At 33.6% G+C, this 12,832-nt stretch overlaps 3 protein-coding genes across 6 annotated transcripts; 2 read left to right on the top strand and 1 right to left on the bottom strand.

Annotated features, from left to right (window-relative positions):
- Positions 1-57: 57 nt before the first annotated feature.
- Positions 58-4,273, bottom strand: LOC101219290 (AUGMIN subunit 7). The gene is made up of 9 exons (XM_004133888.3): positions 4,066-4,273; positions 3,820-3,905; positions 3,299-3,360; positions 2,851-2,942; positions 2,627-2,752; positions 2,005-2,095; positions 1,440-1,547; positions 1,080-1,178; positions 58-604 (listed from the first exon to the last, which is right to left on the bottom strand). Exons 1-9 carry the CDS (start codon positions 4,197-4,199, stop codon positions 398-400), a joined length of 1,005 nt encoding a protein of 334 aa, XP_004133936.1. The 5' UTR covers positions 4,200-4,273; the 3' UTR covers positions 58-397.
- A 1,891-nt stretch (positions 4,274-6,164) lies between these two features.
- On the top strand, positions 6,165-7,843 carry LOC101219051 (xylulose 5-phosphate/phosphate translocator, chloroplastic). Its single transcript, XM_004133887.3, has one exon. It carries the CDS (start codon positions 6,310-6,312, stop codon positions 7,567-7,569), a length of 1,260 nt encoding a protein of 419 aa, XP_004133935.1. The 5' UTR covers positions 6,165-6,309; the 3' UTR covers positions 7,570-7,843.
- A 1,516-nt stretch (positions 7,844-9,359) lies between these two features.
- LOC105434822 (B3 domain-containing protein Os04g0386900) lies at positions 9,360-12,659 on the top strand. Of its 4 annotated transcripts, none has more exons than XR_968897.2 (4): positions 9,360-9,519; positions 9,674-9,896; positions 11,179-11,580; positions 12,212-12,659. XR_968897.2 is itself a non-coding variant. In XM_011652504.2 (3 exons), the coding sequence occupies exons 2-3, from the start codon at positions 9,762-9,764 to the stop codon at positions 11,485-11,487; spliced, it is 444 nt and encodes a 147-aa protein (XP_011650806.1). In that variant the 5' UTR covers positions 9,360-9,519; positions 9,674-9,761; the 3' UTR covers positions 11,488-11,646. The 4 variants fall into 4 exon arrangements, 1 of the variants encoding a protein (XP_011650806.1); XR_968895.2 differs by having other exon boundaries at positions 12,206-12,659; XR_968896.2 differs by lacking the exon at positions 12,212-12,659 and adding an exon at positions 11,709-12,011.
- Positions 12,660-12,832: the final 173 nt, after the last annotated feature.

The following is a 12,832-nucleotide window of genomic DNA, read 5'->3' as shown; positions in this document are numbered from 1 at the left end:
TAAATTCTAAGAGGATTCTACAAGCTAACACAATCGATGCAATGTTCGAATCGAAAATGTTCCAAAAATGCTTGGGTGTATATCAGGGAAGAGACAGAGTTGACAGTTGGAATGGAAATTCCAATTTGATGTGCCCTTCAAACAGACTACAAGCGCTGTAGAGATACAAAGGATGTCAATGTGATAAAAAAAAAAAATTCACTATAGACAAACGGCAATAACAGTCAGTTGATGGGTACAATACAACACTGATCACAGGACGATACACCTTCGCTAAATTGCATACCAGGAATTGTTTTCGTATAATTACACTCTTGGTTTAAGTAATCAGAAATCGGTCGCCGTGCCTGCACACTAATCCCAATTGCAAATGCAAGATCTATTACACATTCTTTCATCATAAAGTAACCTCTTCACCCTGCTGGCCACGTTCACGAGCAATGGAAGCCGAGAGAATACCAAGATCACGATTTAGGAACGTCAGTGCCGACTCACATTCTGATATAATTCTTGTGACAGAAGATGGCTCTCCAGCAATCGTTTCCGAAGATCCAATAGCCAAAGCTGCATGAGAATCTCTAAGATTCCTCAAGTTGCCCAAGAACTGCCATTAACAACACCATAACACATTACAACTTTTAGCTATAAAAAGAATATGAAACAATTAAATGCATTTCAAGACCACAATACAACAGGAAACCAGTACTTCTTTCAATTTTTGAATAAAGTTTAAAAAGAAACCAGGCCTTTTACTTGGTTAGAAAGAAGCAACAGAACTTTTATGGGGGATGATAAGTATTTTGCTTTTTACAGGGATCATATCGTCTTTGTGGCTTTCCTGATGCAAAATATCCAAGTTCTTTTGTAATTCAACTGATTTATCTTTGTGCTGTCACAGAACTTTTTCCTTACTAGTTACTAGCCCGGTTTGGGTTCACCTTGATATCCTTTTTTGTACTTCTTACAATCAATTAAACAGTTTTCAATTATTAGAAGGAAAAAAACATATCAAATGCGCTTGCAGCAAAGAACATAAATAAATCAGTATCATAAAAACAAAATAATTGGCAAAAGGATACCTTCAATAGCATATTGTATGCTTCCAACAATCGGTTGGCAGCTGGACCAAAGCCATGAAGCTGTGGAACCTCCATCATGTGTGTCCAAGGACGGATTTCCTACCATAAAAATGATAATCAGGATCAATAGCAAAAATGGATATCCATTCCGACCTATCCTTTCAAGTGAATATATGCAGAAAAACATCCACTTAGGCTACCATATATTAGTTTAAACAGGACCTCATTTAGCTTATAAAAACGTAGATTAAGCAGCATAAATAGTTGGTTTTCAAGAAAGTGTGAATCCATCACCAGCCTCTTTATGACAGAGTTAACAAACCACGAAATAGAGAGCCTTCAATCGCAGTTGAGACAAACCTTGGTATAAATAATGTTAAAAGATCTTGCTGTTTCAAGAAAAGATTCCAAGTGTGCCCGCAGTTGAGATTCTACCTCCGTATACTCTTCATCTGGGTTGTAAGCATGCTACAAAAAAGAAAATACAAGAAGATTCACAAGATATCAAACGAGGCAACATTAAAAATAAATCTATATTTCACACTACAAAAGTGCCACCTCAAATCCAAACAAAATGTTAAAACCTAATCATTTATAGTATGCAATAACTAGTCAGTCGTATGCAGATTGGAAAAGGTCAGAATAGAAAAAGGACAGAAAAAATGTTGGGGAAAAGAAGCCATAACTCAAAAATCGCATTATCACCAGAGAAACCTAGTAAATAGACCACCACCTTGACCAGCTATATTTTTCTCAAATCGATGACCACGACATAAATGGCCATCTATTGTTTAAGTTGTTTTTATTGAAAATGATGCAAATCAGGGTAATGAATCTGGAACATATCCCAGTTGGAGGGCAGTTCCAATAGGAGACTGACAGCAGGGTCAAATTTTCCTTTAAGGTGAGAGAAAGGAGCAGAAACCTTTGACGCTAAATCATCAACTTTCTGTTGAAGATTCAAAAGTATCTTGGATTGCTCTGCCAGCTTAGTTTCCAGCTCAGAAACATCTGGCCTGAAAAAAAAATCTTGATTAGGCAACATAATGCTATAATTTAATTTTAAAATCAAATGGTGAAAAGATGTCTCTGAGATTCAACATCAAAATTATGGTAGAGTATATATATATAAATAACCATAGATAGCAATTTAGAGGTCAAGCTAAAATGTTTAATCACTAAGAGTTTAAACTAGCAGAACAGCGTTTGCAAGACTACGGCTTCCTCAAAAAGAGGGAGTATAAAATCCCAAAGCAGAATAACTTGGATCAATATAACTGTGTGTGGATATGGCAGTAGTAGGCATGTTTACATATTGTTTATCATAAAAAATGATAGAAGGGGCAAATTAACAAGATAAACCAGATTGAAGAAATGGGCAGATGTCAGATCCAGAGAACATGGCTCAAACTGACAATATTTGGAGTATTTTGAGCAATCAGAAGAAGAGAAAGACAGGTTTCCATTTAGCTTGTGGATATCCAAGAAGAATCAACAATTCTAAGAAAAAAATCAGTCTATATAGATTGATGTAGGAGGATCATTACAATGGATATATAGACTGAATTTGAACATCGGCAGGAAACAATTTGCATTCTTCTGAGAATATTTGAGCCTGTTTCTCTGCAATAGAGTCGATGAGTTGTATGTCTTTGGCTACCTGCTCATCAACACTGCAGAAACAATATTACAAAAACACTGATTTCCAATATTCTTACTAATTTAAAGAAGATTGAACAATATTACCAATACAAACTAAACAAATGACAACCTCCAATCTGGATTATCTGCATAGATGCTTGCCTCAACAAGATCGACAATAAGACGAATCATTTCAGTTCGCTCCTCATAGCTTCCTCGTCCCTGTAAAGTACAAGCATAGAGTTACCAAGATGGCACATAGGCAGTGAAGATGTTTGCTAATCTGTAATCAAGTGAATACATAAAGCTTGATTGCATGTTATATAAACCAGACACAATTTTCAGTCTGAGGACTTGTACAGAACACAATGATATGGCTGTTACTGGAAACAAGGGAGTGCATATACACCCTCCTTGCACATTACATTGTGAAAGAAATACAAGGCGATTCAGGTTGGAGTGACTAATTTTGATAGGTTACTTAATAGCAAGTTTAATACGAAATTTATAGTCTATAGAGACAGATGGCTTCAATTAATCTTAATCGTACAAAGAGTAGAAGGAATTCAGAAACAAACTTGGATAACTTCAGTATCAATAGTGGTTGTAATACCGAGAAACTTTGCGATTTCTGCCAGATCTGAAAAATACAGCCACTGGTTATGACACACTGATTGATCCAGTGATAGAAACCAAATTTTAAATGAGGGCACTAAAATGAAAATAAAAGCAACAGATACTAAAATAAAACTCAATGGCAGGAGACAGACGGGAATTTTAACACGCTGAAGAGATAATTTATCACTTTTAAAGCCGTGACCAACCAACTTACCAGAAGTAGAATAACACAGAGGTATTCATTTTTAGTGACTCAATTACTTCATAGTTGTTAATTCATATACCATCTTGACGCCTAATTACATGCTCATCACAAACCCGTATAAGGAAGCCCGATCTACAAAACTAATCCCTATAAAGCATGAAGGTTAAACAAACATCCATGTAATTTGATTAGCCAGAGATACAAAAATTGAGTTTACCCCATATGCTACTGTGTAATTAAACATATAATCGTGAAGCAGGAAATGAGAATACTAACACTGAATACGACCAGTTTCTTCATCGCGATCAATAGCATCTCCTTGGATATTTTGTTGGGAGAACGGCGACTTATCACCCAACAAACTACAATTTGAGAAAGCAATGCAATAAATAAGCCATTAAACGTCCAATTCTCCGGTGAATGACTAAACTTCAAATTCAATTAAGGATGAAAACAAAGTCTTGGAAATACAATTCGAATAGTTTGAAGTACGTGATTGAAAGATCAATGAAAAGTGGGTACCGGAAGAAAAGCCACTCAAGAAGGGCATAGCGTTCCATGCCGGCAAAGAGGAGGGACTGGGCAGGAGCATTGGCTCTAGGGTAATTGAGCATTGATAGCTTCCTTTGAATCTCTTCCATTTGCCTGGCTGCCATCTTCGTCTTCGTTTGTTCGTCTATCACTGTACTTTTTGAATTCTGGGCATTGAAGACCCTCTTTTACTCTTCGCTCTCTCTCTCTCCTTGGACCTTCCGGTTCAGCCCCTTCTCGGGTCAGGATTTATATCATTATCAACCGGCTCGAACCGTCGAGGCACTCTTTAACCGGTCCGGACGGACGTACTCGGTACTAATCTATTAAATGGTGCATCAAAGATAAAATATATATATACATTTTTTTTATATACAATTTTTATTTTGATCAATGTAGGAGGATTTTTTATTTTTAGTTTTTAATTTGATTTTAATTTAGTATTTAGATTCTAAAACATTCAATTTTGAATTTTGTTTTAATTTTATGTTCTATTTATATTTTAAAATTTTATGGGTAGGTTTAAAATAATTATTAGATAAGATTATAAATTAGATTCTAATGTTGATCCTAGATAGGGAAATTTAATTTATAACTTTATTGATTCTTTTATTCTTTTTTTATTTTTTGTTAGGTATGGAATAAATTGAAATCAATCTCACCCCTTAAGTACTCAATTGAAATCAATTTAAAAAATTCAAATGACTAAATATTAAAACTTGGTCGTATACTAACGGATGATCCACGTTATAAAACACAGAGAACTAATCATTTACATACATCACAAAGCACTCAAACTCGCATGATGATGGTTGCTTTCTCCGTTCCCCTTGTCGATATATGTTCGTCCCTCAAACCACCATTCTCACGATAGATAGTTGGAAGGCAACTAGAAACATGAGTGTAAGGGTTTGTTTACGCGGCAATGAACAATCAATTGGTGACCTTAAGTCCAAGCATGAGTTATCTTCAAAGTGGACAAACAAACATTTGAACAATATCCGAGAGAATGATGTGAAGGGGAAATGCACGTACGATGAAAGAAAGAGAGTGTAGGTGATTGAGACAAAAGTGCAACAAATGTGATATAAATGGTAAAGTAAAAAAACAAACAAAACGAGTCGTCCTACGTTTAACACAAAGATGACCTAGATGGTATAGCATGTGTCTCAATTTACACTTGCCATTCAAATTTTGTTTGAAAAACAATACACCATACTTATAAATGTACCAATTAAAACATTATACAGTGTCAAATAGACATCCAATTTAGCTTGTGTATTCTAAGAAGTTGCAAGGATATAAATTGATTTGGTTGTAAAATTTAACGGGTGTAATTATTAATTTTGAATATTAATATGCACAACTTAAAGGTTTTAGCAGTATAGTTTGGTATTTATCATATTAATTAGGGGTATTTAAAAAATACAACAAGCTGATAAAATATTTACAGCTTATAGAATAATTCAAAAAAGTCCATAGACCTACAATGAAAAATACCAATAACGTATTAGTCAACGTGCGATTAATCGATCACATGCACGCGTATAATCATCTTCTAAATGATCATGTATCATGATCGTTTAGTTCATTTTTAAACGATGGAAAACAAATATTAAAATCTAAACGATCTGTTAACCATGCTAAACAATCGTTTTGTTATGGTAAATGATCGTTTAGATAATATCTACACAACTGTATAGTTATTCTTAAACTGTGAAAAATAACTTCAACTCCAAAACGATATTTTAAATAATGTCACGATCAATTTTCTTAAAATTTAAGTTGAATAATAAAACGTTTATAAATATAAAAGAAATATGAAAAATTGGAAGTATGGAAGAGAGAATGAATAAATTAGAAAGTTTGGCCACAATATTAGAAAACAAATATTTATTTTGTTACACGGTAAATATTTTAGCAATTTATTACCTTTATAAAAATTAACCAATTAATTATTATTGATGCCTAATATAAAATGGAAATAATGTATATTTATGGTTATTAATCTTCTAATGACCAATGAAAAACGAGATCCAAGAGAGGCAAGTGCAGAAGTGGTCGCAATCACCGATGATAAAAATACGGCAACAAACAAAGCTTAGGAAAATGAACTTCACACTCACAATACAAAAATCATCTCTTCAACTTCAAACCACACTTCGCCATTAAAGCCCTCTCTCCCTCTCTTTTTATCTCCAGATCTCTCACTGTTCTATTTTAACCTCCATTAAAATGCTCTCTTCACATCTAATACCTTCGAAAAACCCTCTTTCCACCAACCCCACTTCCTCTTTTTCCCCATTCTACCCAAATCTCCTCTCAACCGTCCGATCGAAACTCCCCCATCGCCCCCATATCTCCACCTTCGCCTCCATTTATGGCGTCTCTTCAAAACCCACCTCGCAGACTATCAATCCAATCCTCAAACCGAGGCAATTCTGCAAAATTCCTGTGAACCCTGTTGGGTTTCTTCCTTCAAAGCTTAACTCCCATGTCCCCGCCGCCGCTGCCGCAGATGGCGGCGATACAACCGCTGATTCCGCCCCCAACAGCAAAAAATTTCAGCTAGCCATCGTCTTTGGACTCTGGTATTTTCAGAACATCGTCTTCAATATCTATAACAAGAAGGTTCTAAACATTTTTTCTTTCCCATGGCTTCTCGCATCGTTTCAACTCTTCGCTGGATCTGTTTGGATGCTTGTTCTCTGGTCCTTTAAGCTTCAGCCGTGTCCTAAAATCTCTAAGCCCTTTCTCATCGCTCTCCTCGGCCCCGCTTTATTTCACACAATCGGCCATATCTCCGCTTGTGTCTCGTTCTCTAAAGTCGCTGTTTCTTTCACTCATGTGATTAAGTCGGCTGAACCAGTGTTTTCGGTTCTGTTCTCCTCGTTCCTTGGCGATTCGTACCCAATCCAGGTCTGGCTCTCGATTCTCCCCATTGTTTTTGGTTGCTCTCTAGCCGCCATTACTGAAGCTACCTTCAATTTGGAAGGTCTCTCAGGCGCTATGATCAGTAATGTAGGGTTTGTATTAAGAAACATTTACTCTAAAAGGAGCTTGCAGAACTTCAAAGAGGTTAATGGGTTGAATTTATATGGTTGTATTAGTATAATTTCTTTGTTGTATCTGTTTCCTGTGGCCATTTTCGTTGAAGGGTCAAAGTGGGTTCAAGGATATCATCAAGCAATTGCTTCCATTGGAAATGCTTCTACACTATATATCTGGGTTTTGATTTCTGGAATCTTTTATCATCTTTATAATCAATCTTCTTACCAAGCTTTAGATGAAATCAGTCCTTTGACATTCTCTGTTGGTAATACAATGAAGAGAGTGGTTGTGATTGTGGCTTCTGTGTTGGTTTTTAGAAATCCAGTTAGGCCTTTGAATGCTGTTGGTTCTGCCATTGCCATTTTTGGGACTTTTCTGTATTCTCAGGCAACAAGTAAAAAGAGTTCTAAGAAGATTGAGGAAGGTGAAGAAAAGAAGGATTGAGGAATGGAATAAGAAGATATTGTTTGGCTTGGACTTTGGATGGAAATGAATTCCATTTTTTTTTCTTGCTCTTCTGCCTGAATTTTTCTGTTTGTTTTCTTGTTTAGTTCAGAAATGGTTAATCAAATCAAGATGTTGTTGTCACTTGTGAGTTTAAGTTGTGAAGTTTAGGCTTTTGCAGCAATCATTTTGAAGACTTATAGATCAATTTCTCTCCATGCTTCTTCTCTCTGAATTTGTTAGGTTTGTGAAAGGCGAGTTTGGTTGCTTCGCAGTTGCTAAGCATTTATCATTTGGTTATTTGGGTATGATGGTTGACTACTCTACCATAGGTTAACCGATACTCCCCACTAAAATGTCATAAATTTAAGAATGGTTTGGCATACTAACTTCTTAAGTTGGCTTAAACAACTCAACTTTAATGGTAATTACCATTGAATTTTGATTGAGTTTGTAATCAATTGTAGGTTGTAAGCATATTTTTTTTGGTATCACATTTACATTTAAGAGTTTGATATTCAAAATTCTAGTGATGATTTTAGTTATTCCATCGTTTAAGTTGATGTAAACAACTCAACTTCAACCGTAAACACGGTTGAACTTTGGTTGAATTTGTAGTCCATGGTTAATCAAAATAATTCAATTTTAGACTATAAGCATATTTTGTCCAACATAGCCTCTACGATCAAGAGATTTGATATTTGAAATTCTACCTCTACACGAACATTTTGGATTTTTTATTTGTTTATTTATTTGTTAAGAGAATGCTTTTATATCATTTTGATTGAATGTTATATTCTTAGAAAAGGGACATTCCAAACAACTATTTTAAAGTGTAGAATAACCTTTTAGTTATGCCACTTTTGAATGAGTGAGACATTTTTCTTAAAAGTAAATAAACTATTTTGGGACATATTTTAAAAGATGAATGTGTAATACAATTTGTTTTTAGGTGTTTCGTTAGAATGATTTGTAAATTTTTCTATTTTTTTCTGTTAAATTTTGATAAATGTTGTAAATATTTTATCAAATTTGTTATTTTTATAATTTATCTTTTTATATAAAAAAATGCATAGACATAGGTTTTTTTGATATAATCCAAAATTTTATAAATATTTTAAAGAGGTAATCATCTTAAATGGTAAAATTGCTATACATCTTTATAAACTTAACAAAAAAAAATCTTGGAACATAATTTAATTTATATAAATTAAATAAATCCAAACAAATAATTTAAAGTGAATTTGTAGCAATTTGAATTGTTTCATATGTTTAGGTGTTAAAATGTTTTTTTCTTACTTTTTTTTTTTTGTTCTAGATAGTATATAAAATTTTATTGTATTTATAAATATTTCAACCGATCTAGTCATTTAAAATAATTTTAAAAAAAATTGTTAAAAATAAAATATTTGATAAAATAACTACACTTCACACAAAATCATAATAAATTTTGTCCATCCTGATTTTGTTTTATGGGAAGAGTTTGTCAATTTTTCTTTTTATTTTTAAAAAAAGTTCTATTAAAAAATGCTATTTAAAAGCATTTACCCAACGTTAACGAGTTAAAAAAAAAAACCAAAAACCTTCAAAAGAAAATACAATAATCTATTCTATTCTATTTTTTTAAAAAATAATTTATCAAATTTACTTTTTTTTTATCGTTTTTATAATAAAAAATTTAAAAAATTTATAAATATTGTCAAATATAATATTTAAAATATTTATAAATATAACAAAAAAATATAATATAGTATCAATCAAAGTTTATCCCATTTTACTATCCTAAATATTTTGATTTATTTTAAATTTAAAACAACCCTAAAAATACAAAAGTTTTCCCTCGTTCAAACTCAAAATAAGGAACTGATTCACGTCATCTCGCAAGAATGAATGATCTGAAGAAAATACGGCGACTGATTGTCTCTCCATCTGCTTCCTTCGAGCCCACAGGTTGCTGAACACTGAACTAATATATTATTTATTTTTACTTTGAATTCCATTCCCCTTTGTTCATTCTCCATATTTTGTTTGGATTCCCAGTAAATTTCTTGTTTAATTTTAACCTTAATTTTGTTGTTGAATTTGTTCTGCTAACCATTTGCAGGTTTTTCCCCCTACCTGTAATCGGCAATTCATACGTTGTCCCATTTGTAAGCTTCTGCAAGTGATTTGTACTGAAAAAAGGTCCGCAGATGCAGTCAGCAAGGAAACCTCCGACAGAGCTTCCAACAATGGAGCCGCAAAATGGAGAAACTATGCCACTTTCGGGCAAACCCTACCATGCTTTTATTCTTTCTAAATCGCATGTTGCTCCCATATATAATTTGGTAAGTTCTTCCTCTTATTTAAATCACTCAGAGGTTTGAGAATAATTAGAATTACGTGGTAAGCTGGATTTGCTAGAAGGTAGAAAGTCGCTGATTAGCTTGGACCGTTTATGGCTGAAATTTTGAAGTGACTCTAACAATAGTCAAGCATTATGTTGTAACAAACAAAACTTGAGGGAGACACAAAGATCGTTAACCTAGTTTAGTGCATGATCACATACTATGGGGGCATTACGCTTCAATTACTACTAAACATTTCAAAGACTCTCCTATGGGGATTCGTATATAACCTACTTTTCAATTTCGACTTAGGCTCTCCCAAAAATACACTTCCCCCAAACTTTGTTTGAGTTCCCTCAAAACAAACTTACTTATAAAATAAATTTGAGCTTCTCTAAGTTACTCCTACAAATACACTTCCCCCAAACTTTGTTTGAGTTCCCCTCAAAACAAACTTACTCCCACAAATACGCTTAAGTTTCTCTAAGTGTGAGGTCCCCTCACCTTTATAAAATAATTTTTCCTAAACTAAGTATGAAATCCTCTCAATACAATTATAATGGAACTTAGGCTTCTGTAGTATGAGAGGTACTCTTTTTCACTTAAGTGATTAACAAATGACACTTCAGCCTAGTCTAAATTACTATCGGCAACACCCTCAACAGTGAGGTTCAGAAAGTTCACAATCAGTACATAAAAGAGTTTGACATGAATGTTCTTTAAAAAACTTAAATCATGTTTTCAATTGGACTGAGAAAATCTGTTACACTACATGGAACATGATGCTTGGCATAGACTCATAGTACAAGACATGTTGTAGAACATGTTACTCAAGTTATGCCAGTAACAAGATCAGTCAATCAGTCTGTCGTAACAATGACCAATCTAGAAAGTAGTTGACTAGTTTGAGGGATCATCCATAGTTTTGGCATCTTTTTTGTTATTATTATTTCTTAAAGAAACATTTGGAGAGAAACTTGCAAGATTAGCTAGCCCGGAAACTATTACAAAAAAAGTTCAAAAAAACAATTGGAAACTATTATAAAAACAGTTCAGAACAAAAATTTGGAAAAATGAGTCCAGAATTTCAGATAGCTACTGTAAAAGTTGGCCTTCTATTATTTGGTTTTTTTAAAAAATATTTATTTTGAAGACTCTCAACAATGATTACGACTTGACAGTACCCAATTCCTAGCTAATGCCAAATGCTCAAATTAGGCATTTTTTAAGCATGTAAATAAATCAGCTTAACTGTGAAGTGGTATCATATCTTTATTTGTAGGTTTTACCGGCTAAATTTCATTCTATTTTACCTGCTATTGTCATCCCTGCTGTTCTTTTATGTCGAGGCAAGAAATGGAAGATAGATTATCATGGAAACCGACGTGGTAAGGCACTCGATTCAAAACAGTGGAGGAAATTTGTTAATGATAATTGTCTCAAATCTGGAGATGCTATTGTATTTGAGCTCTTGGAGTGCAGCAGCAGCATACTTAAATTTAGAGTTCAAATTCTCAGTGGTGACATACCTTTGGAGCTGCACGACAAGTTTAGTGGGGAGACAAAAGAGACTCCCATACACCTTGACTAGCTTCCCTTTCAGTGGTTTCGTAGTTTTCTCAAAAGTCCTGACTTGTTGACATCATATTGCGGCTCTAGAATCAGACAGCCTATTTGATAATTTGTAAGTAAATGTAATCCTGTTTTTTATTATCTCATGAATGTACAAGTGAAAAAGATTTCAAATTTTCATGGTTCTTTTTTTTTTTTTAAAAAAAAAACTTCTCATTTTGTATTTCATTTTCCCTTCAGTACATGTTTTAGGAAGCAGGGGAAAGTTGGAAACCATAGATCAATGATCAACTCATGCTTAGTCAATACTTGTTCCCCTTCTAGTACTGTGTGTTGTTGCAACTTCACTGCTTAAAAGATTGGACATCAAGTCAAGCTAAAGTTCAATGATTGTACATCACTGACGTATTTTGTAAAAAAAAATATTTATGACTATCGTTATTTTTTTATCAGCATGAATATTCTTAGTGCAAACATTACATTGCCATAACATAATGTTTTGTTGGAGAATTTGGGTTAAAGGGTTCGTCCATTACCCTATCAGAATACTGTTGACTACATTACTCTATCTTTCATGATCTTTGAATGTCTGTGCTTCAAATATGCATATGCACGTGTAGGACTTTCGAGACTCCATATTTCGTCATCCCAAAGATACATGAATTACATATTATTATTAAACCTTCTCGAACTTGATCTCCATATATGTCTTACTATCATCTTGAATATTTTGCTAGATGCAGTAGTTCTTTAACCAAGATGGTTCTGGTGCTGCAATGAAGTTGTGCTTCCTCATGAGACGTGCAATGCATTATGTTATTTGTGTTCTTATGCCAAATGCACCAGGGTATATAGTTAACATGTAGATCCATTTTTCATTGTCATGACCCACACATCTTCATATTGTTGTTAAATCTTGAATCTCAATCTGCTTTCCACTTTGTATTTCTTCAACCTTCTGCTCTGAAATCTAGATTGCATAAATTGTCCCAACGTCATCATCGTTTTGCATTGATACAGCCATTGTTTGGCAATTGTTTCTATTTTGATGTGAGAACTTTCAGAAATCTAGATTGTCCACCGATGCACGGTGACCTTTGTGTGTAGACATTTTCTTTGATGTGATAATGGTCAAGCCATACAATATCACACCGATTCCTTCAATAAAATCGTTTTTATATAATGTGTTTACAGAAGAAATGTTGAAGATTTATTTTGAGTTGTTACCAAGTATTTGACTTTTTTTTCATAATAATTATTGACAAAATTAAATATTTAACTAAACTAAATTTATACCAATATTTTTAAAAAAATTACAAATACACCAAAGTCTATAAAAATAGATAGGATTATAATTGCAAGTT

The sequence above is a fragment of the Cucumis sativus genome, chromosome 3 (assembly GCF_000004075.3).
Source record: "Cucumis sativus cultivar 9930 chromosome 3, Cucumber_9930_V3, whole genome shotgun sequence".
Lineage (NCBI taxonomy): Eukaryota > Viridiplantae > Streptophyta > Magnoliopsida > Cucurbitales > Cucurbitaceae > Cucumis > Cucumis sativus.
This window is presented reverse-complemented; position numbering and strand designations above follow the sequence as displayed.